The sequence below is a fragment of the Nematolebias whitei genome, chromosome 6, assembly GCF_014905685.2.
Source record: "Nematolebias whitei isolate Nwh7 chromosome 6, NemWhi1, whole genome shotgun sequence".
NCBI classification, from domain to species: domain Eukaryota; kingdom Metazoa; phylum Chordata; class Actinopteri; order Cyprinodontiformes; family Rivulidae; genus Nematolebias; species Nematolebias whitei.
Window position 1 is genome coordinate 6,404,830 of NC_056503.1, and position 25,969 is coordinate 6,430,798.

At 41.2% G+C, this 25,969-nt stretch overlaps 1 protein-coding gene and 1 non-coding gene across 2 annotated transcripts in view; both read right to left on the reverse strand.

Moving 5' to 3' along the window:
• Positions 1-25,969, reverse strand: part of LOC119410486 (eukaryotic translation initiation factor 4 gamma 1) — a gene marked incomplete at its 5' end in the record, with an annotated part of 43,246 nt that overhangs the window by 11,049 nt on the left and 6,228 nt on the right. Inside the window, 16 exon segments of the mRNA XM_037677365.1 lie at positions 1,817-1,915; positions 2,093-2,174; positions 2,253-2,378; positions 8,399-8,571; positions 10,383-10,507; positions 10,612-10,865; positions 10,949-11,051; positions 12,562-12,673; positions 12,769-13,056; positions 20,240-20,344; positions 20,467-20,703; positions 20,811-20,957; positions 22,681-23,094; positions 23,195-23,320; positions 23,581-23,714; positions 25,225-25,417. Coding sequence (XP_037533293.1) covers positions 1,817-1,915; positions 2,093-2,174; positions 2,253-2,378; positions 8,399-8,571; positions 10,383-10,507; positions 10,612-10,865; positions 10,949-11,051; positions 12,562-12,673; positions 12,769-13,056; positions 20,240-20,344; positions 20,467-20,703; positions 20,811-20,957; positions 22,681-23,094; positions 23,195-23,320; positions 23,581-23,714; positions 25,225-25,417 — 2,718 coding nt within the window.
• LOC119411596 lies at positions 21,047-21,121 on the reverse strand. Its single transcript, XR_005186896.1, has one exon. It is a non-coding gene; the product is annotated as a small nucleolar RNA SNORD66 (small nucleolar RNA).

A 25,969-nucleotide genomic window follows, 5' to 3' on the forward strand; every position in this document is an offset into this window, starting at 1 on the left:
CCTTCACCAATTAAAACAAGGCCAAAACTCAGAGAGGCTAGCACCGCTAGCTCAGCTGGTAAGAGAGGACAATTGGGAGAGGGGGTGCGAACGCTCGCCTTCACCAATTAAAGACAAGGCTAGAATTCAGAGAGGCTAGCACCGCTAGCTCAGTCCAACAGTCTGAGGTTAGAGAAAATGACCGGGAGAGGGTGCGAAAAAACGCTAGCCTTCACCAATGAAAACAAGGCCAGGAACTCAGCTGGCTATGTAATAAGCAAACTTCAGAGCACAGTCCAACCGAACACGTGGTTGGAGGCCTCCAGTAAACAGGAGCGGAGCGAATGCTACCGCTAACCAATAGCAAAATATAAGCAAAAAAAAAAACCACTACTCACCAGTGTTAAATCACACACATAGTAGTCATAAACAACGTCGAAGCACAGTCCAGCCGACCACGCAGTTGGAGGCCTACCAACAAATGGGAGTGGAGCGAACGCTACCGCTAACCAACGGCGAAATATAAGGAAAAACACTACTCATCGGTGTTGAATCACACACATATAGTAGTCAGACGCTGTAAGTTGGGAGAGGCGGAAACTTCCGTAGTCCCCAACGAATCTGCAGAAAATACCTTTGAACAGGGTTAAACCATCGCTACTCCTTCCGACGGGCAGTCGGGCTTCAGACGACGATAAAAAGTTCAAAAAATGTCCAAAGAATTGAACATTGAACAACTGAATTGAACCGAGCGTGAGAAGAAAAAAGGAGCAGAGCTACGGATGACGTCGGGCTATATAGCCTCTGATTGGTCATCCGTGTCACACCTGTGACTCCGTTGGTATTATTACTCGAACAGCGCATGCGCGAAGGGAACATTCAGTGCTTTTAGCACCGCCTTCTGGCGGTCAGGAGGGATGAAATAGAACAGCTCTTATTGTCGCAGCTGCGTGATGAAAATCACATCAATTTGTTCTCAGGGCAGCTTCTCCCGCCCCTTCTTAGGCCTAGGCTGAACTTTTCCTCACAGGTGTCCACACACAGTATTGTGTGACTGGTCAGAAGTTTGAGGGCATGTTCATTTATGCTGAAATGTGCTCAGACATTCAGCTGTAAGATTCTTCAAACACACCAAGTCAAATGGTCAAAACTCCTGGATGGAGATCATGCAGACATTGTGCAGACATCATGCCCAGAGGAGTCCATCTGCTGAAAAGTGTGGCGCTTTCTTCATGACGGATTTGTGGCCTAACGGTGGATTCAGGGACGGAGTGGAGACTCTGGCATGAAGAAATCTGTGTAGTGATGTTTACTGAAGCGGGAGGGGTTTCCCAGGAGCTCTGCGTCTGTGTCCTGTGGACTATGACAGTCGACTGTTCGGCTTCAGGTGGAGTATGCCGGGCTCTTTAAAGCTCTACATGCTTAGAGCACAGGCTTTGTTGGCTTTGTGGCACACATAGGAGGCAACGGGGGTTCAATGTCTTGCCCAGGGACACTTCAGCATGCGACTGCTGGTGGAATCGAACCTCCAACTCTTGCATTGGAGGATGACTGCTCTAACCACTCAGCCACAGCTGCCCCCAATGATCAAGGTGATGTAATCTGAGCGGGACATCATACATATAAACCAGCCGATGCTGTGCTGTTTGAAACTGTGTGAAAACTCTTGTTTACTTGTGTTTTTTTAATTTTACACAGTTCTGTTGAAGTTCTGCTGAGCCTCATCAGGAAAAGTTTGAGAGCCACAGGTGTATTACCTCCCGTTTATTTTTGTCACAAATGTGTAATTTGCTTTAGACTTCCTTGGTGATGATGATGGAGGTAATTAAACTCTCACCTTTTCCGTAACAAACTTGTTGATGTCTACATCCTCAGGCAGGAAGTCTGTCCACTGAAGCCCCGCCTCCCGCCACACGGTGCCAGCCTTTTTATGGCTCTGATGGAGAGATAAGAACATGATAGAAGAGATGATAAACACAGTAATAAAAGATATCACTCCTCACTGCCACATATTTATTAGCCTCTTGTTTTTAACCATCAATAAAAAGTGAAAAATGTGTTGGTTTTAAAACAAGGCTAAATTCACACACAGGATACAATGGTAAAGCCTCACCATTTCTTTGCAGAGTAAAGTAAGGATGTGGACCAGCAGGACTCCAGCTTTGCCCAGAGGAACCAAAGGCTTTGAAATCTCCCTGAAGTCGACCAGACAAGAGGAAATTAAAAATCAAACTTGACTATTGGTTTGGTCTCGAGATGGTCCTGGAGCTAACCTGAACAGTTCTCCCATGGGGATACCCCCCTCGTGCAGCATGGGAGTGATCAGCTCAGCCAGGTAGAGGAAGATGTGGGGGATGTCGATCTCCATGTCTTCAGCCACCTCCAGAATAGCTTGAAACCTGAAAACATTTAGAAAAACCACCAACACAAACATTTAGTCAAGAAAAATAAAGAGTGAACAAGATGTTGGACAAACCACTTTAGACCGCTCGTGTTTCATAATTGCTTTAGTCTGAGCGCAGCTTAACCCACTGCACACAAATCAACCCTGACTTTTAGCTTTGTCTGCCATGTTTTCTCGTTGGAAATGAATGGAGCTCTCTTCACGTCCTTCAAACTCTTTGTGCTGTTCACAACCTTTTGCTGCTCATTTCAGCTGTTGTTCTGGTTCCACAGTTTTCAGCTCCTTTCGGCTCATTTATACTTTTTTGTTCTTTTATCAACCTCATCTGGTTGTGGGGGAGTGGTGGTGCAGAGGTTAGAGAAGGTGAGCCTGTGACTGGAAAGTTGCTGGTTCAACTACCTGGACTAACAATATCAAAATGTGAGTGGGAAAGGTGAAGCATCCACACCTGCCTCTATCCTCATTTGCCCCACTCTGGGCCCTTGAGCAAGGCCCTTAACCCCCACCATCTGCTCCCCTGAGCGCTCTAGATAGCAGCTCTCTGCTCCACACAGAGGGCTGTGGTAGCTCGGTGGTCTGTGGTTGTGTCAGGAAGGACATCTGGTGTAAAAACAAAATGTCAAGTCTTTGTGTGAGATAGTTCGCTGTGGCAACCACTGATGAAGGGAGCAGCCGAAAGAACAAATGGGAGGACTAATTTCAGCTTTTTGTGCTCCTTTCAGCTTCTTTATGCTGAAGTCAGATTTTTTCAGCTATTTTTACGTATTTTTCAGCTAATTTTAGTCTTTTGTGATTCTTTTTCAGCAACTTTGTTGCTTTTTTCTGCTCAATTCAGTGCGTTTTGTGTGTACTACTTTTAGAGTTTTAAAAATCTATTCATCCTCCTTCTATTTTAGCTCATTCTGCTCCATTTCTGCTCTATTCAGATTTTTCTACACATTTCTGCAATTTTTCATCTGCTTTCTCCTTTATGTTCCTGATTGCTGCAAACGTCAGCTGTTCAAATTCAACTCGCAGTAACAGTTTAGCCAGGAAACTTTTTCAGCCAGTATTTGATTTTCCATTTATCGAGGCAGCCGTACCAGAGCCTGCCTCTGAGATTCTGTTTGTTTCCACTGCCAAAAGCCTTGGCTCCAGCACTTGAAACAGTACCGTCTCAGCATCAAGTCTAAACTAAAGTAACTGAGAACCAGAGCAAAAGACCATGAGCTGAAGGCAAGATCTTAGAGAACAAGAACTACCGTAATTTTCACCGTATAATGTTTTTTGCATTTAACATTCCTGCAACTTATATGGCAAAGCGACATATTTATGGTTTTTCTCCATGTTTATAATTAAGTTTTTGGCTGAGATCTGACGATTTCATTCATTCTGATATGGAAAATATTGAACATTACCATTTTCAGCCACTAGAGGGATCTAGACGAATATGGCAACCCAAGAAAGCTATGTTTACCTATTAATGAGACACTTTGCTTTACAAAGGTCACCTTCGTCACGCTTCGGAACTCCTGGATCAAATGTCAAATCAGCTGCATTTCGTCGCACTGCCCAGGTGAAATGCAGCTGATTTGACCATTAAAGTGCATTTATTAAGGAAAAATTTAAACTGAGACACACCTTTACTATAATGTCGAGCAAACAAATAATTGTTTTTAGGTGGTTATCTTGTTAAATTTCGAAGAAATGCACAGCAACTCATTCCTCTGCACACTCCCGCGGCAGCAAATCGGCTTTTCAAATGCCGCTGATTTAACTATCAAAGTGCATTTATTAAGGAAAAGTTCAAATGAGACACAACTTTGCTATAATTTTGAGCAAAAAAATTATTGTTTTTAAGTGTTAATCTTGTTAAATTCTTGTTCAAGTCCTCCCATGCATGCTCCCGTAGCCGCCATTTGGCAGCCAATAGATTTTTGGCACAACACCGGCCCACATTTCTGGGTGTTCAGCGGTGACTTGTAACAAACACGACGCGTCAGCGGTGATGCATAATAGATGAGATTTATACAGCGAAAATACATGTTTTTTCTAGATTATCATTATATTTGGACTGATGCAACGTATATGGAGTGTGACATTTATGGAGGCAAGTACGGTAATGAAAATACGCTGAATGTCACATTAAAAACTCCAAACATAGCTTTTTATTTACCACCAGCTGCAGAGTGGTGTTGCTGTTGTATCAGGAAGGAGCGTAAACTATCGTAATATCCAGACTATAAGCCACTACTTTTTTCACAGGCTTTGAACCCCCGCGGCTTATTCAACGCTGTGACTAATTTATGGATTTTTTTTTTTGATGGGCTAACGAGCTTCATGCCACCAAAACATTTAGCCTCGTCACAACCGGGCCCTCACAGAGCTGCCAAAAACAGGTCTCTCTTGTGGGGGTGAGTCCTCGTGACTCAATGAGACTACCTGTATAAATAAAGGGGGAAAAAATCTGACCAGTGGAACCACCACTGGTCACAATAGACCAATGACAGTTGGTTTCATTGGTCTACGGGGATGAGGTGAGACAAATCTCTCCTCCCCTCCCAGTTGTACCCCCAGAGGGGGGTAAGTATTTGCAGCTACTTGAAATAAGTGTGAATCGCGCATTTAAAATGACAGCACAAGCTGTTCTCTATCCTTGCAGGAGGAAGATGAAGATATCAATATTCCTGGTGGGCTATTGTTTTTTTTTTTTTTTTTTTTTTTTTTTTAACCAGTCATGTTACCAGCACTGTTCTAAATAAAACATTTACTGTACGTATTTGTGTATGTTACCAGTACATATTCAATTAAAAGTTTAAATATCTCATGTCACGTTACAACGTGGACACCCACGGCTTATACACAAGTGCGACCTGTATATGTATTTGTTTTTTTCTTTTTAAGTTTAGTGGGCGTGGCTTATATTCAGGTCTGTTCAATAGTCCATAAATTACTGTACATTTGTTTATTTGCCAAACAATTCATGAGAATTTGCTCACTGTGGCAAATCTGTAGAAGGGAGCAGCCAAAAGAAAAATAATAAACAGCTGCAAAGTGGAGGAAGGTGGTCACAGAGTGGCATACTATCTACTAACTCCATTTTCAGCTGCATTCAGCTGCATTCATAAACTTTTTGTTGTCACTACTGTCTGGTGTTTATAAACCTTACTTGAATTTGTGGAGCAGTTTATTCATACTGGGAGCATTCACAGACGATAACATGATGTGTGTTTGCAATGATGAAGAGACAAACCCTGTGATCTGTGAACACTTAGTGTCTCTCTGGACTGGGATCATCTGGAGAAATTCTGAATTTACTGGAAGAGATGTTTGAAGTGATGTTAATGGTGCAGCTCTGACGTGGCTCACTGGTTGTGGAAAACCAAAATGGTTTTTTGACATTAAGAATCGTCTCTGGCACTGGAACCGCTGACAGAAATAAATAAATGAAATAAAAAGCACGGCTGAAATTGCCGAGATGTTTTGTCACAAGAAGGTTGGTAAATGTCCTGTATTAGGGATGCACAATATTATTGGCAAGGTATCAGTATCGGACGATATTAACGAAAAAGTTAAATATTGGACATTGGCCATTCCATCCAAATAACTCACCTATGTTAAAGGCACTGTTTTTGTATGACAACCCAGAGACACAAACAGACAAATACACTGCCTGGCCAAAAAAAAGTTGCCACCAAAAAAAAAAAGGGTCATACTAATATTTGGTTGGACCGCCTGTAGCTTTGATTACAGCATACATTCACTGTGACATTGTTTCAATAAGCTTCTGCAATCTCACAAGATCTATTTCTATCCAGTGTTGCATTAATTTTTCACCAAGATCTTGCATTGATGATGTCAGATTTTGACCACTGCACAAAGCCTTCTCCAACACATCCCAAAGATTCTCAATGGGGTTAAGGTCTGGACTCTGTGGAGGCCAGTCCATGTGTGAAAATAATCTCAAGCTCCCAGAACCACTCTTTCACAAGTCGAGCCCGATGAATCCTGGCATTGTCATCTTGGAATATGCCCGTGCCATCAGGGAAGAAAAAAATCCACTGATGGAATAACCTGGTCCTTCAGTATATTCAGGTAGTCAGCTGACCTCATTCTTTGAGCTCATACTGTTGCTGAACCTGGACCGGACCAACTGCATCAACCCCAGATCATAGACTGCTCTACAGGCTTGTACAGTAGGTATGATGGGAGCACCACTTCACCTGCCTCTCTTCTTACCCTGATGTGACCATCACTCTGGAACAGGGTAAATCTGAACTCATCAGACCACATGACCTTCTTCCATTGCTCCAGAGTCCAATCTTTATGCTCCCTAGAAAATTGAAGCCTTTTTTTCCAGTTAGCCTCACTGGTTAGTGGTTTTCTTAAGGCTACACAGCTGTTCAGTCCCAGTCCCTTGAGTTTCCTTCACATTGTGCGTGTGTGTGGAAATGTTCTTATTAAACATAGTCCTGAGTGCTACTGTTGTTTTTCTTCCATTTGATTTTACCAAACGTTTAAGTGATCGATGATCACAATCATTCAGGATTTTTTTCTGGCCACATTTCTTCCTCGAAGTCGATGGGTCCCCACTTTTCTTCCAGTTCATCCTTGTTGCAGCTGACATAATCATCCGTGCAGTAACTATCCAATAGGAGGCTCGTACCTATTTACTTAGTTAAATACAGGTGGCGGCTTTTTTGGCCAGGCAGTATATTTATCTTTTCTAGTGAGGCTCACATCAGTTCATCAATGGATCAGTGGTACCTTACTTAATGATTTTTCTAAAGTTGCTGAACATCCAGCAGACCAAACTAAAGATTTTAATAAATATAAGAAAGGCGCTAAACTATTCTTCTTGTCCTTTTTACTATTAAAACAGGATGAACGTGGGATTTCACCCACTGCTCCTACCTTTTGGTTTAGTTTTGGTAAAATAATAAAACTAAAATATCTTGAATGTTACTGTTTATCTGTGGCTGAAGACTAATCGATTGATTTTCTTTATGCTTCAACACAGCAAACTAAAAATGAATGATGCAGTTATTATTTTTTTATGAGAACATTTTCTTTGGTACTTCAGGCACCAACTCCAATGTTACTTTACTAGAATAAATGTTTATTTTAAAGCCTAAACTTATATTTATTATTTGCTGGCCAATAATTCGATATTGGTATACATCACAATATATTTTTGTTCAATAATGGTGACATGAGTTTTAAGCACGTTTTCGATATTTCGATATGATTACAGTGTTTCACTGATGCACTTCTTTTTCTGTTCGGGTTGAAGCGGCAGCTTCACTTTCAACCCGAACAGTAAAAGGTGCAACTTAAATACGTAAGTGTGTGGTGACGTACACCACAGCTCAAAGAAGTCAGAGGTAGCAGGATGGGCTAAACTCCAACGTGCAGTAAGTTTTCACTTCAAAATGAGTTCCCATGACCGTCAGAATGTGACTGAACAAGCTTTCACAAGTGAAGAGAAAGCAGAGGACATAAACAATAAGAGAGGAAAGACTAATTCGGCGATGTGGAAGTGGTTTGGCTTCCTAAGATCCGATAAACTGCAGGTTCCAGTCAGTGTGCTGCAAAATGTGCCGGAGAGTCGTTCCAACTAGCGCTGGGAACACATCAAACTTGTTCCACTTGATAGAATATGATGAGTCAGAAGTTGAAGAACAATAAAAGTTTGAGCCAACGTGCCCCTGAAACAACACCTCCAGCTGTATCAAAAGAGAAACTTAACATGTTAGTTTATGTTGTTGTTTAAAGTTAAAACTATTAATATTGACAAAGTTGAGAGTTTTATGTTTATGTGACGGTGATTTCAATTTTTTTTTTCAAGGCTAAATACAAAAGGTGAACATTAATTTATTTGTACAGTTTGCACAGTTTTTCTGAAGCTTTTATATTGTTTATAACGATATCGAATTATATCGTTATCAACCTAAATTAAGAAATAGATTGTGGTAAAAGTTTTGACCATTTCGTCCAGCCCTACGTTGTCATAACAAAGTTGTGGTGTTCACTCACCCTTTGTAGTACTGCTGTTTTGGGAGCAGGCCCGTCTTGATGAGCTGATGCAGCAGCTGACCCATGTGTTCCCTGACGATGGTGCTGCGCTCCAGCGTCGACTCCAGCCCGTTTCGTACGAACACAAACAGCAGCTCGGTGCTGTTCAGCTCACGCACACACTGCAGAGCCTCCTGATGGACAGACACGGAGAGGTCAGAAGACATCTGAACGCTGGGAGAGTCCTACTAAAAGGGCTTAAATTAGAACAACTAAAACCTCTGGGTTAGTGCAGGAAGGAAAAATTTATAGTTATAAAGAGCTGGGAAAACTATTCACCCCCTTACAGATTTAATTAGTTTGTAAGACTTACAAGTTTCAGATCAAACAAAGATAACCTGGATAAAAACAAAATGCAGCTTTTAAATTAATATTTTGTTTATTAAAGAAAAATAGCTCTCCAAAAATAACCTGAGCCAGACCCCAAATGTTCTGAAGCTCAAGGTCACAAACTGGCTGTGGTGCAGTGGTAGGGCGGTTGGCTTGGGACCTGAAAGTTGTAGGTTTGATTCCCTGCCGTATATTGCGGTGTCGTAGAGGGAGACACCTATTGTCAACTGCTCCCAGGTGCTTAAACAGCTGCTGCATGCGAGAGGTTAAAGAGCACGGCTAGTCATTGTGTGAGCGCATTTATTGATGACGCAGCACTTTTTTCACCAACGGTGGTGGAGAGCCTAATTTGTGGTTTCATCAATTACAGCAAGTCGTCCAGGTCCTGAAACAGTCCCAGACCATCACAATACCACCACCATGTTTGAATGTCAGTATGATGTTACTGTTTCTCAGTGCCAGTGTTTTTAATCAATCTTTATTTATAAACGGACAAATCCCATTGAATCACAGAGCTCTTCTGCTAACGGGGCCTGAAGGCAGCCTAACATGCATGTTTTTGGACCGTGGGTGGGAGGAAACTGGTGTACCTGCAGAAAACCCACACAAACACGAGGATGACATACAAACTCCACACAGAAAGACCCCAGGCCCTAACCAGGGATTGAATCCAAGACCTTCTTGCTGTGAGGCAACAGTGCTAACCACTGAGCCGTCATCCAAACACTTTCTTTTGTCTCTCCAGTCCACAGAAGTCTCAGGGACCATCAGGATGTTCTTTGGTAAATGTGATTTGGGTCTCTGTGTTGCTCAGGAACAGTTTTGAATTGTCTAATGGAGGCCATTCTGACCTTTGACCCTTTCTTATTGTTGAATCATAAATTCAGAGCCTACAGGGTTTAGATGTTCTTCTGGGACCTCCTGAATTAGTCGTTGATGCGCTCTTGGGAGTAACTTTGAACGGCCGGCTACTCCTGGGAAAGTTCACCACTGGTTCACAATGTGTGTGTGGGGGCGGGGTGGTGGTATTACTTTACACACAGAAAAAAATCCTCATATGAAAACTGCTTTTTGTATTCAACCAGGTTATTTTTTTTTGTCAAATATATAAATTAGTTTCGCAACTGGTAGAGCTGCTGCCTCTCAGCGAGAAGGTCCTTGGTTCAAACCCCGGTCCAGGGGCCTTTCTGGGTGGAGTTTGCATGTTCTCTCCGTGCATGCGTGGGTTTTCTCCGGGTGCTCCGGTTTCCTCCCACAGACCAAAAACATGCATGTTAGGCTGATTGGTAACTCTAAATTGTCCCTAGGTGTGAGTGAGAGTGTGAATGGTTGTTTGTCTCGATGTGGCCCTGTGATGGACTTGCGACCTGTCCAGGGTGTACCCCGCCCCTCGCACAGTGATTGCTGGACATGGGCACCAGCGACCCCCGTGACCCAAAATGGAATAAACGGGTAAAGATAATGGATGGATGGATGGATGGATGGATAAATTAGTTTCCCGAACTGAAACATTTGAAGTTTGACAATAAATAAAGCAAAATACATTTTGTCAGTTTCTTTAGCATGTTGTGAAACAGTTCGTAGGCCGTTTATTAGAAGGAGCACTGGAACAAACCTTCATGTCATTGATGTGGAGGTACTCTTCAATGATAGCTGTAGACTTCTTGTCCACCTCTTCCTCAGTCAGGGCAGGTTTAGTGGGGGCCTGAGGTGGGGGTGCGGCAGCTGGCTCCTGGTCCACTGTACACAAAGAACAAACATGTGCATGTGCCTCGAAAAAGCACAAGAACTGTACCAGTACATAGTTCTCCTGCAGTGAGAGGGGATGAAGTTTGACAGCCTACCTTTCTCTTTGCACCTGGCTCGCTCTCTGCTGCCTCCATCTTGCTTGTCTGTCATGCTCGCCACGCGGCGGATGGAACCAGAAGACCCGCTCTGGTCTCGTTCTCGGCTCCGCTCCTCCTTGTCCCGGCTGAAGCTGCGCTTAGTGAGCTGCAGTCGGTGTCGGTCGTCTCGTCTCTCGTCCCGTCGGTCAAAGCGGTCAACACCTCGATCGGAGCGTTCAAAGTGGTCGCTGCGTTCTCGACTCGAGCTGTTTCTGTTGACGAACATCGAGAGTGCGCGGTCATGCTGAAAGTCTCACACAGTTTGTTTAAGTAGATGGTGGGAACTAAAGCTCACCTCTGAGGGACTCTTCTGTCAGAGTCTAGTGAAGATCCAGACGACGATGACGGCTGCTGTAAGGCGGAGAACCTGTTCAGAGTGGCTGGACGGCTTCCTGACTCTGAGCACGGATAAGAAGTGAACGCCATAAAATTAAATTCTAGTTTAAATGTACGGTGGCCCTAAGGTGTAAATGAACAACATTTGAATAAACACAACAAAAACAACAAAACCACAACATTTTAAAAACCAGAAGTATATTAAGCCAAACAGGAAGTTTAAATTTTTATTTTTTACTTTATTAACAGCATAAAACCAAACAACATAACAATATACAGTACATCCTGATGCATGTTCAATAATCCAGGTAGAAAAATCTAAAAAAAGTTAAGTCAGGTCCTCTGGAGGCCTCCGTGTTCAACTGTCCCCCTCTTACAATGTTGTTATTGCTAGTATCACTCAGCCCCCTGCGAACAGTAAACAGTCATCAGGGTGCTAATGATCCATCGTTAGGATGATGGTCATTCTTGATCATGTCAGAGTCAGAGTTTCTTTACTGTCATTCGCACCTCATGTGGTCATGTGGTGGAGCGAAATTATGTACACAGGGTTCCAGTTACATCCAACAATAAAATGTAAAAGAAAATCAATGATAATATCTAGGATATGAACTAAGAAAAACATCCAACTAAAAATACACTAAGCACTTATAGCACAAAAAACATTACGCTGAACAGCAGCACGAACATGAGTCTGTGTGAGCAGATGAGCACGCATGAACACATCAACAGGAAACAGATCAGCAGCAACATGAAACAGATCAGCAGCAACATGATGTGATTTTTCACAGTGATTATTCTGGTTAGAAATTCGTGAGTCTAACAGCCTCAGGGTAGAAGCTGTTGGAACAGCTAGTTTTAAATGTCAACAGCAAACTGGTTGATCTACTATGAGAAGGTGCTATTTATAAGACTGAGCTGAATACAGCACCTCAGACTGAAGAAGTCTTTCAGATGAAAGACGAAACATTTCTACAATTTATTTATTTTTTTGTTGTTGTTTTTGAACATCCAGAGGACTTGACAACTTTTGTAGAATATACAGTGCACACACATCTCCATTGTGTGTGTACTGTATATGGTTCTGTTGTTCAGTTTTATGCTGTTAATAATGTAAAAAAAAAAAAAAAAATCCTGTTTGGTAAATGGACTGTACTTATATAGCGCCTTTCTATCTTATCGAGATACTCAAAGCACTTTACATTACAATCTGTGTCCTCATTTATCCATTCATACAGCACTCTACTAGATCTCTACAAAGCTAATTGAACAAATCATTCTAAAGAGACCAATCAGTGCTTTATCACATTCATACATCGATGGGACACACATCGGAGGCAACGAGGGGTTCAGTGTCTTGCCCAGGGACACTTCGGCATGTGACTGCTGGTGGATTCGAACCCCCAACTCTTGCATTGGAGGACGACTGCTCTAACCACTCAGCCACAGCCGCCCCTTAATGTAATTCCATTTTTTCAAATGTTGTTCATTTACACCTTAGAGCCACCGTATAAATGTGTTTAACTAGACCTTTAACTTGTATCTAAAAGCTTATCAACCATGAAGACGTACCAGAATCCATAGGTTTGGCACTGCTGCCACCACTGCTGCCCTTACCCCAGCTCCCCCATGTACCTTTACCTCCGGGGGCGAGCAACTGATTGTTGAAGTCAAGAACAGGTGTCTAAAAAAAAAAAAAAGATTGTTTTAAAAACTGACTACAGACGACAGACTTGTGTTAATCCTGCTGCATATGGACACTGACATCAACTTTATTACCTTAGTGATTTTACTAAGGCGAGAGGTGTCAATGGGCCGGTTTTTGGAGATGGGTACTGTATTCCAGCCCTCATCTTGTGGGGGAGCTCCACGACCAGGGGTGTGAGGACCACCCCGACCTCCAGCGCCTCCGCCCATTCGACCTCCTGGCCCTCCACTGGATTCCTTCTTTGAGATGAGGGCTTGCTGCACCTTCATCTGCTCTCTGTGTTCCTCCAGCTCGGCGTCTTTGTGGATCTGGTCAATGGTCTTTGGGCCCTGGTCTCCTCGCCGGGGGACCCAGTTATTCTAGGAGCGAGTAATTGAAAGAGAAGTAGAACAGTAAGGTGACGCGGTTTTACTTAATGAAACAAATCCAACACGGTAAACTCCTTTTATGGCATTACAATTTTTTAAAAGATGTAGCAGATCATCTCACAGAAGCTAAAATAACATGCCAAAAGAAATCCAACAACGTTAAGTCAGGTCCTCTGGACGGTTTCTTTTGGGTGAATAAAAATAAACCATCCAGAGGACCTGACTTAACTTTATTGGATTTTTCTGCCTGAATTATTGAGCATGAATCAGGATATGCCAAAAGAAAGTAACTTCATTATATTGAACAAGATGTCTCAGCTTAGAGCACAGAACAATTTTGTGTTTAGGAGACACCCTGCATTAAAGAGCTGTTTCTCCCGGAGCCCATTACTGCAACCAACACAGACCAGGGCTAAAAGACCAGCCAAGGTATTTCCTTGGCTGTTATATTTTATTGCACCAAACACTCACAAATGCAAAGTAGAAAATGCTAAACGCTCATATTTCCTTTTAGAAATACAAATACCTTCCTTAAAAACTCAGATGTGAATTTAATCCCAGCAGAGAACAGATATGTTTAAACCATAGTTCTGTCTGTGTATGAAGATTATACTTCTGGTAAACTCTTCTGCTGCTCTCAGTCCTGCTGCGTGGCACTTTTTATTTCTCTGTAGCAACACCTACTGTCCAGAAGGAGGACAGCAGGATGTGTGGTGTATTTCAGTGTAAAAACCACCACTGCAACTTACAGATGACATGACAGAAATGTATTTAATGATAAAACTCTGATCAGTTTCATCTACCATATTCATAACCCGCCTGCTGGCCTTGGGTCAAAAGGACTCACAAGGCTTTGATCTGAACAATAAGGTCTTGTTGTGGGACACTTTGACCCAAGGGCATCAGCAGGGTTAAAACCACAGCATTCATTATTCGCACAATCAACAGTGCAGTTGCTGTAGGAGGGTGGAGAAGAAGGAAGCAACACTAAAATAGCCCAGAAGTTTAATGGTGGGCAGTCTTACAGTTACAGAGGATGCAATGAGACAAACAGAACGAGAGGCAGAGCTGACAACAAACCAGTGACCTGTTGGCAACAACATGTGTATCATACCTGATCTACAAACACACCTTTAGATCATTGTTTTAGAAGGTCCCCAACTCTGACCTCTGTGACCTAGTGTCTTGCATGTTGTAGATACTTCCCTGCTTCAACACATCTGACTGAATCAAATGAGTCAATGACCGGCGACTGCCAAACCTAAAGACATTCTGAGCAGGTGATTCATATATTTGAATCAGGTGTGTTGAAGCAAAGAAGCATCTACAACATGCAAGACAGTGGGCCACAAGGACCAGGGCTGGTGACCTCTGCAAGAAGGTTTGCAGCCTGTTGCTTCCTGTGTGGATCTGAAAAGGTCAACATAAAAAATACCACACAAAAAATAACTTTAAATGATCCCAGTACCATCTATTTTAAAACTGAACTACTGCAGTCACATTAATGGATCGGGTCATTCTGACTTCTGATTGGCTATTCAGAGAAATCTGACAGACTGTGGTGTCCTACAGACTTAAAGACTTATGTAATTTACTGTTCTGTCTCACACAAATGGTAAATACAGCAGGTGTACTGTGGCTTTCTGTCAATTTCACATCCACTGGTCTGAAGGACGTTTAAAAATAACATTAATCATGAACAATGACTAAATGTTGTTGCTCTAACTAACTAAAAAATAAACAATGTTATGTTTGAAAAAGTTATTTACAGCAAATTTGGTGCATGACAAAGAAACTGAACAAATATATTTAAATCTCCAACAATTTTCACTCGGGTCATCTGGACAGTTTCTTTTTTTTGTGCCGAAACGTTTCACCTTCCATCCAGAAGGCTTCATCAGTCAAAGAAACACACAACACAAAACTGATTCTTCTCCCAAACAGCTTACTCAAAAGTGGAACAAACCAGTTATGTTGGTGCTAAGATGGTGTCTTTGGCACGCCCCCTCCTCCAGTGCCTGCCCTCTTTCTCGTCGACAGTCATGTCAAAGTGGTTCAAAACCAACAATAGTTATAGTAGTTATTGAAGAGTTGACAAAACATGTTAATGCTAATCTAAAGAAGTTTAGTCTGGTCATCTGGACGAGTTCTATAAACAAAAAAAAAAAATGAAGCGTTTTGTCTTTGCTAAAGCAAAACTCACAAAGAAGTCAAATCTGCTCCCCACATTCTCCCATTTGAGCCAATTAAGGAGACTCACACAGCAAAATGGCATTCATCTTTTTATTCTCACTTAAAGTAAGTAAAAGTGTGGTGTGATGCACAAATAAACACTGTTTATCATGTAGGGTGTGTAAGTCTCAGAAAAACTCAAAAACTCTGAGTTGATCCTCAAGCGAAGGTCTAGACATCAGAGTGGAGTTGCTGTTTGAAATACTTAAGACTGCAGCTCTAATTTTAAGCAGCTGATGTCGCTGCTGAGGAAAAAAAAACCTGAAACAAGAAGAAGAAAAGTGCCAAGTGCCTTTTCCTACCTGTTACAAAAACTTAACTGCAGTTTTATTCTGCTTTCACGTCAACATTTGCAACAACCATCTTCTTGAGTTTTGTTCAGTCATACAGGACCAAACTGCAATTTCTGGCTTGCTCTTCTTTCGTTTTTAATTACACCACTCAAGCAGCGTGCGTCAAGTTACAATAAGACTGTAGTAATGTTGGGACCACTTTGCTGTGGACACACTATTTAATTAATAATTATTAAAGCTAGTTCAAGCACAAAGAATATTAATTGTTTAATTAACAACAGATTCTTTCTTTTTCGAGTTAAATTTCTGCCATGTGACCAAGATAACTTGAGAGTGGAGTGAATAATTAGTGACATGAGACGCCATTTATCTTTGACCCATCAGAATAAATGCGGTCATTTATTTAACAGAATCAAAATTTGACATCAAAACATGTATACTTGATTTGCTGATCTGTTTCTGATTAATAAACTTAGCAAGTTCAAATAAGACAACAGAGGATTACTGATGGAGAATAATTCATCTCTGAAGGCACCTAGCTTGATTTACTGGCGAATAGAAGTTTAAAGAGAAGGAGTAAAGAAGTTTAAAGATTTAAAGAGGAGGTTTAGATGGATGAAGGAAGATGTGTTGACCAGAAATGGCACACTTCCTCCGACCCCAGCTCAGCCCTCGGTACACTCAGGAATGTGACGACTCTTTACCTTTGCAGAAGCTAAATCAGCTCCGGTACAGAGGTCCATTTCACGCTCCCTTTTCAGCGTCTCCGGTCAGCGTGGCTGGTAAACGTCAGAAGTCGTGAAGAAGTACTCCGTTCAACAGAATAAGCTTTCTTAGAAGGAATCTTCATTAGAAGTTGTAGGTAGTTACGCCCAGGTGAGTTCACAGCGAGGCATGCTGTGACTCCGCTGAAATGGACGGACCCTTGGCACATGGTCCCATTCCATCAGCTCGCTGTAAGACTGAGTCTTCCAGTAAGACTGAGTCTCATCCTAGACAAAGTTCCAGGAAGACTCGTAAAACTTAAAAGTTCCAGGAAGACTGAATAGTTCCAAGAAGTGTGGACTTTTAAAGGGTATCCACTTCCTGTCACTTGGTACTTCCTGACTGGTTAGCACAACCAGCAGGGGTTGAGTTTTTGTGATGTCAGAGGGTTATTAGAAGTCAACAGACAGCAGAAATGTTTTTAAGAACGGTTAGTACAGACAGGAAAATATTTTGAAGAAATGACAGACTTTGCAGGTGCCAGTTTCTTATTTACTGTCTGAGAGTTTTAAAAACAAGGCACTTCGTTCTCATAACTTGTTCTGACTTTTGACCGACATCAAATCCCCTCCTCACTCAGAAAGAAGATTAAAATGCACACTTACTTCATAAATAGACATTTAATTTGTATGATCTAAGTCTAATGAGGTTTAAAAATCATTAATACTGTTTCACCGTTGATTTAAATGAGTGGTTTACTTCAACATTAGAAATGGTATGAACTAAACACACTTTTGATTATCAAGATATTGTAAAATAGTAATGATAATATAAAAAAGAAGAGTGTTCTTTCAACTGATTAATTCAGGATACAATTAAATGGTTTCTTGATGAGAAAATTTGTATTTCTGGATTCAAATCAATGAAATAACAGTTCCTGTCCCCTGAAGGTCTTCAGAGACAGATTGATGTTGGAAGTCTAGTTCACTACAAGACTCATCATACGATCATCAACAAACTACTTGTTCAAGCAAGGGCCCGGACAAGCAAAGACATTGCTGAACCTTTGACCTTGATTTTAGACTTGTAGTACCCATCATCAGATTATCTGGAGCATATCAGAAGTTGTGGCCCGGTCAAGAGAATATTAACAGACGTATGGAAACTAGGGCTGCAACTAACGATTATTTCATTAATCGATTCATCGGCCGATTATTTTTTCGATTAATCAATGAATCGGCAAAAAAACAAAACGTTTTAATTTCCACCTCTTTATTCCAAAATTGAACATTTGACTGACATAGCAATTAGCACAAAAAACAGTTTGCTATTTGACTATTCTGTTAGTAAAATATTGATTAATAAAAAATAAAAGTTAGTCAAATAGCTTTAAAAAATAAATGTACACAAAAATATATACAAATGTATGCTTTATACCTGCACAATATGTAGTCTACTTTGTAAAATGTGTCCTTGAGGGAAGAGTGTAACCTGGATTAAAAGTGTGGATCATTGTAGTGAAGCCTTCGTCTTCAACCATCGACAGAGGCCTCATGTCAGTGACGATCATTTAAGGATGTTATCAGTGAAGACAGCTGCTGCTGTGGTGTCCATGATGTCTGTCCATCATGAAGGCTGTCATTGTTTGTTGTTGTTTTCTGGAATGAGAGAGTAAATATGTATTATAGCATAATTTATAGCAACTCAAGAAATGCCTTGTTTTACTTACAGTGTTAGGTTCAGGCAAAAGTAGCTAAAAGAGCAATTAAACACATACACACACACAAAATACTTAATTACACACATTTGAGTAGATGTAATAAATTACTTTAATTCCTGTTTAAATGCAATTCATCCTGCCATACCTGCAGTGTCTTCAGACTTTGCCAGCAAATTAAAAGTTGAAGCTTAATCATTAAATTATTATCTTTGTGTTAGATTTATTTATAAATCACATTTCAACACTGCTTGTGCCAATTAAATTAAATAAAAAGTAACACACGTTCTCTATCACCGTCATTAATCAGCAAACAAACAAGCAGCAGCTTCAGCTACAGAGAGACTGACGTTACATTTTCTCACTTGGAAACAACAAATGTAGAATATTGTAGAGACTCACCTGCAACACACAAGTTGGGAGTGAGATGAGTTGTATCAGCTGCTGCTCCTTCATCCTCCTCGTGACTCCGACATGTTTACGTTTAATCTCCGTGGTTCTCCTGTGTCGTGTCGTCACTTTTCAAACCTGCATGTTGCTCACTTTTATCTTTGTGAAGTGCTCCCACACTTTGGAGGACTTGGGTCGAACAGTTTTCGCTGCGTCGGTCATTTGTAAAATTTATTTAATTTCCATTGAAAACACCACCTCTGTTCTGCTTCCGCCTCCCCCCTCGCTCTGTTCAACTCGCGCTGCAATTTTTTTATTTTATTTACTTTATTCAGTCAGTCAGCATTGACAATGAACTTCAGGTGAACAAAACGGCTCCGCAGCGCCGTGAAAGAAGCATTATCGCGCGACGCAACAAATCGATAATGAAATTCGTTGCCAACGCTTTTAATCATCAATTTTTATTGATTTTATCAATTTGTTGTTGCAGCTCTAATGGAGACTATAACGTAATATGTCTGTATTATAATAATTAAAATTGGGATGTGCACACGGGCTAAAACATAAAACCTTAAACACTGGAGGTGGTGTTTGAAAAGCTGTAAACACCAAGCATTATTTTTTCTCAAGTCTCTGCCACTGCTTGAACTGCATCACCTGAATAACATCTTGGTGTTATTTTTGATCAGGACATGTCTTTTATCCCCCACATTAAAACGTTACTCAGGCAGTCCTCTGCCTTCTTCCACCTGCGTAATATCACTAACATTAGAAACATCTTATCTAAAAATGATGCAGAAAAACTGGTCCATGCATTTGTCACATCTAGACTGGACTATTGCAATGGTTTATTATCTGGGTGTCCAAATACGTCTTTAAAATGTCTTCAGTTGATCCAAAATGCTGCTGCCAGATTCTTAACTGGAGTTAGTGGGAGAGATCATATCTCTCCAGTTTTAGTTTCTCTCCATTGGCTCCCTGTCAAATCCAGAATAAAATTCAAAATCTTATTTCTAACCTACAAAGCTCTCAACAACCTAGCTCCATCTTATTGTTCCATATTTTCCTAACAGAGCACTTCGCTCTCAGACTGCAGGTTTACTTGTGGTTCCTAGAGTTTCGAAAAGCAGAATGGGAGGAAGATCTTTCAGTTTTCAGGCTCCTCTCTTGTGGAACCAACTTCCAGTTTCTGTCCGTGAGGCTGAGACATTGTCCAGTTTTAAAACTGGGCTTAAGACTCCTTTTTGATAAATGGTCGGCTTGGGTTTCCTGAGCTATCCCTTAGTCATTATGCTACTGTAGGTTTAGACTGCTGGAGAACAAACTGACCACATATCCTCACTCTGCTGCTGTCTTTACTTGCTCTACTCTACCTGTTTTGTATTTGTAATTATTTTTATCTTAAAATGTTTTTTTGTCTTTCCGCCTATAGAAAGTACATCTGGACCTGTCACTGTTTGTTTGTCTCTCCTTCCTGTCCTCTCAAACCCAGCTGGTCGAAGCAGATGGCCGCTCATCCTAAGCCTGGTTCTGCTGGAGGTTTCTTCCTGTTAAAAGGGAGTTTTTTCTTTCCACTGTCTCCTTTATGTTTGCTCAGGATTGGGAGACTGTGATGAAGTGAAGGTTCAAGACAATCTTCTGCTTCCTTAGAGAACTTGACTAGTTGTCTTTTTATGTACATGAATGTTTCTGTTCAGTGCCCTGAGATGACTTCTGTTGTGATTTGATGCTATAGAAATAAACTGAATTGAACTGCTATAGAGATAATTGTTGAGTGTGTTTCCTGTCAGTTCTGCCATTTCCTGCACACAGAACATGTCGTTGTGTTATGATTTACCCGTCGAAGGTCCAGCACATCTTGCAGCATGAACCGGATCCTTGAAGTGGTCTTCCTCTCCTTTATTATCTTCTCCATCTGGTTGAAGTACTGATCCATACGAGGCTGAAGACAAGCAGTAAGAATACTTGTTCTACTAGATAGTCATAAATGTTTACTAAAGCAGGTACACTGCTCAAGACAGCTTGTAAAATAAAATGTTGCTCTTTCATTTGACTGTTCTCTACCTTGGCCTTCGCAAAGTCTAGGTCCTTGCCGATGGTGGACAACAGTCTGCAGAGGCACTCCAGGGACTCCTCATCGTGGTTTTTAAGCAGCTTTACGATGCAGTCGTGCATGATGACCTCTGTGAGCATTTTGAGCTTGAACAACTCACCAATAAATTTGATGTTGCCCAGGGAGCGCCTCCTGGCCTTGTCTTTGGACTCTTCTAGCTCCTCCGTTAGTCGCTGTTTCTCCTCTTCCTGCCAGGAAAAGTTTAACACAACAGGACAGGAAGTGATATACCAAACTTTTCGGATACTTAGCTAAGTTTAAAATGCAGCTTTGATTTTATGAGGCAATACAATACCCCTGAAGCAGCTTCCAGCTCTCTCTGCTTCTTCTCAAAGATCTCGTCGTCATCCTTATCCTTCTCAAACTCCTTCTGACACCGGTTTAGCAGCAGCTTACGGAAATTCACAGTGGAGCCCGGTTTATCTGGGGTGATGACTTTAAGCTGAAAAGAGCAAAAAATCCGTATTACGAATTAAATAAATGAAATATTAAAACAGGAAGACATCAGTCTGCTCAACATTATATTTGCAGCTCCCCATTTCCTCAGTCCTATCACTTGGATCTGTGGTCCAGACACGTGGCAGTGAACTGAGGTCGTCACTGGAGCCCAAAAGACACATCTGTGAACTCAAATGATCGTATCTGTGGCTGCATGGGCTGTGATCAGTTATTTCCACAGTAGTTTCTTTTTAAATGACTGCCAAGTGCAACACGTACTAAACTGTAGTTAATTCAGTTAAGCGCCTAGCATTCCCCAAAGACATGCATATCACATGCCACCTTTCATGCAAGAGACTAAGATCATCTAGTGGTGAGAAGAGATGGACCAACAGCAGCTTTGGTCAAACCCCCTGGACATCTTATGGATGATCTCAGGGTAACCTGGTTATCTTCTGTTAGCGCTTGAAGTATATTACTACATATGAAGCATTAGCTCAATATTTGTGACATTTCTGAGTTGCGGTCATTTAATGAAAGCTTTATTAAAGTCCATTCAGCGGTTTATGATATATTTTGCTAACAGAAAAACAGAAAAGAGTAATGATATTTAAGGGCAAAGATTTTAAAAACAACAAATCTTCCCCTCTGTGTTGCAGATTCTGTGAATGTTGTTCTGCATTTACAATCAAACTGGCTGAACAACTACTGAAAACCTCAGCTCAGAGGTGACTTTAACAAGAATTTAACAAGATTAACACTTAAAAACAATCATTTGTTTGCTCGAAATTATAGTAAAGGTTTGTCTCAGTCTACCTTTTGCTTAATAAATGCACTTTGACGATCAAATCAGCTGCATTCAAATCAGCTGCATTTCAAAAATGGATTTGCGGATGCGGGAACATGCAGAGGGATGAGTCTCTGTACATGTCTTCAAAATTTAACAAGATAAACACCTAAAAACAATTATTTGTTTTCTCGACTTTATAGTAAAGGTGTGTCTCAGTTGAACTTTTACTTAATAAATGCACTTCAATGGTCAAATCAGCTGCATTTTGCCGGGGAAGCGCAAAGAAATTAAGCTGATTTGACAGTTGCTCCAGACAAGCTGGACGAAGGTGGCAGTCTATGGCAAGCAAATTGTGTCACTAATAGCCACTTTTACCTATTACATGACACAACTGCATGCCATACTACTCAACTGCCATCTAGCGGCTGAAAATAGTAGTGTTCAATATTTTCAGTCAATGAATGAAAACAGTCAAATCTCAGCCAAAAATTGGTTTAAATATGGAAAAAACATAAATAAGTCACTTCAGCATGTAAGTCGCAGGGCATGCAAACTATGCAAAAAAACTTTGACTTATACAGCATAAACTACGGTAGTCATTTATATGGTGATGATACATTCAGATTTTTATATTTTCTAGTGTGGATGTTTACATTTGCTGTTTTTATTTTTTTTATCCTTCAGCTATAACCAAACTGTATCCATGCTGTGTAAAAAGTTGCATGTGTCCAACTGAACAAGAGGTGAACTAATTTGTTCAGAAAATCTATAATGTGAATTTTAAATCAAGAGTTTTTCCCTGACTAAACAATCAAAATAAATGCAGGTTAAGTTTCTTAAACCAAGTAATCCTGTATTGCACTTTGCACACAAACAAGATATGAGTCAAAATATGAGGTCAAGCTTATTGACCCTTCCTGATCGTGGCACCACTTACCCCAGAGAGACAGCGGCACATGTTGGCGTAGGCCACTGAAAAGTCCGGTTCGGAGATGGCCTTTTCGAAGGTGAGGTCGATGACTCCTTTCAGCCTCTCCTCAGTGTCAACAGTCAGTTCCTGCACCTGCACCATGAGCTGCTGAAACTTCTGAGGGGTGAGTTTGTTGAGGATGCTGCGGACCCGTTTGAACAGCTCCTGTGTTTTAATCTGTTCAGGATCGTTCTCCTCAACATCCTCTGCCGCCACGCGGCTTCGAGTCGGCTTCTTCATCGAAGGTTTCCAAGCTTTTTCAGCCTTGTTGAGCTGCACGTCATCGTTGAGCGACATGCTGGTGATGATCTTTCGCGGCTCTTTTCTCTGGACTTGCTGAGAGCGACGAGGACCGCCGACCCCGATGCCCATCCCGGGAGGCTGCAGACAAAAAGTGAGGTGGACAGCAACACATTTTTCATGGAAGAACCGTTCTCTTTAAGCGAGCAGTGCTGTCACACTGAAAAAAATGTTAACTCACCGGTCCTCTGCTCCCGCCTCCCATGCCAGGCCTGCCAAGGTTGGCAAAGGAGGGAGTGAAATCAGGACCACAGTTCATCCCTGGGAGGCGACTGGGGTCAAGCTGACGAAGAGGAGTTTTATTTGCCTAAACAGGGAAAAACTATTACTGGTTGGCGGACACATTTTTTTTTACTCTACTGGGTTTTACCACCATTTCTGTTACGCTAAAGCACATTTCAAGTACCTTAATGTGATCTAAAAATATATATTTTTTAGATTTTTCTACCTGGATTATTGTGCATGCATCAGGATACCTTAATGTGACTTTCAGTGAAGAATGGACAAGTGGCCTAATTTAAACTGTTTAAGGTCAAACATATAGTTACAGTTTTCTGATGTTTCTACCTTGTCTAGAACAACATCACTGATGGCTGGAAGACCCTCAGGCCTGTTCATGCTGGCTGAGATGAACTGAAATTCCAGGAGGAACTCTCGGTCATATTTCTTCTTCTCTTCTGTGTTGATTGGCTTCCATTGGTCTTAAGCATAGGAATGAAACAGCAATGACCATGATGTCTTCCCAATCAGAACATAAAATTACATAATTAAACGTATTATCAGTATAATTAAATGTCAACAAAGTAAACCGTTAAAAAAAAAACTCTCATATGAGTTGACATTTCTTTTTCTGTGCTGTATAGTCAGTATCACTGGGCTAGAAAAGACGCCAGAAGTGATAATTCATCAAACTGAAGACATGTATCATTAGCATGATCTGGTAAAACACCATCTTGACCCAGGACTCAACCCAAGGAACCACCTTTGCACATGGGCAGCGGTGGCTGAATGGTTAGAGCAGTCATCCTCCAATGCAAGAATAGGGGGTTTGATTCCACCAGCAGTCACATGTTGAGGTGTCCTTGGGCAAGACACTGAACCCCTCATTGCCTCTGATGTCTGTCCCATCAGTGTATGAATGTGATAAAGCACTGATTATTCTTTGTATAGATCTAGTAGAGTGCTGTATGAATGGGTGAATGAGGCACAGATTGTGTTGTAAAGAGCTTCGAGTATCTTGATCAGATAGAAAGATGCTATAAGTAGTCCATTTACCATTTACATATAAGGCTGGGCCATATCATATCGCTCACGATAATACCAGTAAAAGAAGTTTGCCCGGGAAAATAAATTATATCATGATATGCTAATTTCATGAGGTAAATACGTCAGTGTTTCACCTACCATTATACAAGCAGGGCGCCCCGCCCAATTAACAGAATCAAGCGCACCAAACTACCGAACCAAACTGCGCACCCCCCTCCCCACCCACCCACCTGTCAGTACTGGCATAACGCTAATTAGCCACACGCAATACTAGCTAGCTAAAAAGATAAAAACAAGCAATGCGCGGCTCGGCTGTGTTTCTCCCCCCGCTCTACACTGCCGGTACAAACGCGCAGCTCAACTGTCTCTTGAGTTCCACAGTCCATGGACCAAGAACAGAGTCAGGTGATCAGAGACAGAGCATCAGAGAAATGAATCATTCCTGCAGGAACAGAAACACCACAAGCTTCAGGGTCAGCTGATCACCTTTTTACAAGTTCTGGAAGTTACAGCTCATTTAAAGGCAACATATTTGTTGTATGTTACATTTATGCTCAACAGATCTTAAGCTTTAATTTTATTTATTATTTTGGGAAACTTCACCTGCTTTAGTTTTAGTGGTGGATTTATTGTTCTATATTTTGTGCAGACTTTTTCAATCTAAATAACAGAAGGATCATTTTTATTTTTCATTTTTATACTTGGAGACTGAATACTTTACTAAATAAAGTAATTTCAGTAAAATTAACCCGTTTTCTTTTTTTTTTTAGTTTTTATATAATACTGCAAAGCAACATGTTAAGTTAATTTTGTCAAATGAATAGCTAAGATTTCGGTTTTTGTTATATCATGAAATTTATCGTTATCGTCAGAATGCTCTGAAATATCACAATATTATATTTGAGCCATATCGCCCACCCCTAGTTACATCACTGGTGAACTAACCTTCCTTGTACTGGTACTTTTTGTCGGTGGCATTTGGCTTCTGAGGATCAGGTTGAATATTCTCCGCATCCAGTTTGTCCTCCTTATCCTCCCAGGTCAGGTCTGCCTCCTCTGGAGCAGGAGAGGAAGCAGCAGGGGGCTTTGACTCTGGTGCCGGAGCTGGCTCGGGCTCAGGCTGCACAACTACCTGCTCCTTAATCAGAAAGGTCAGTTTAGGATCTTTGAATGGCAAATGTTTTGCAACCAAATCATAATAGATCTGATTGATACAATGATTTTGAATCAATTAAAGCAGTTTATTTCATTCTGTTGGTATGAATTACTGTTCTTATAAATACTACTCTTGCATATGTAATAATACCAGAGCACACCTCCTTACCGGCACACCCTGCCAATGGAACCGACAGCCCCGCCATAAAAATCAAGGCGTGTAAAAAGTGAACAAACATCTGTACATATCTAATTATTCTGTGCGGCTGGGGAGACACCAAAGCCCATACATACATCATCCCAACCTCCCAGGACTTTTAATTTAAAATGTAATGTATTAAATATAATGTGTTCAGACAAACATCATTAGCATACAGACATGTCTGACACATGTCACAACAAACTCCCAATACCAGAAAGGGTGCCGCTGTGGGAGCGAGCACAGCCCGTTTGACTCTCTCTTATGAAAACCTGAGGATTCTGCAACTTTAGTTCTTGGAATCAAACTACATTAACACTAAAATGTGTGTATTTG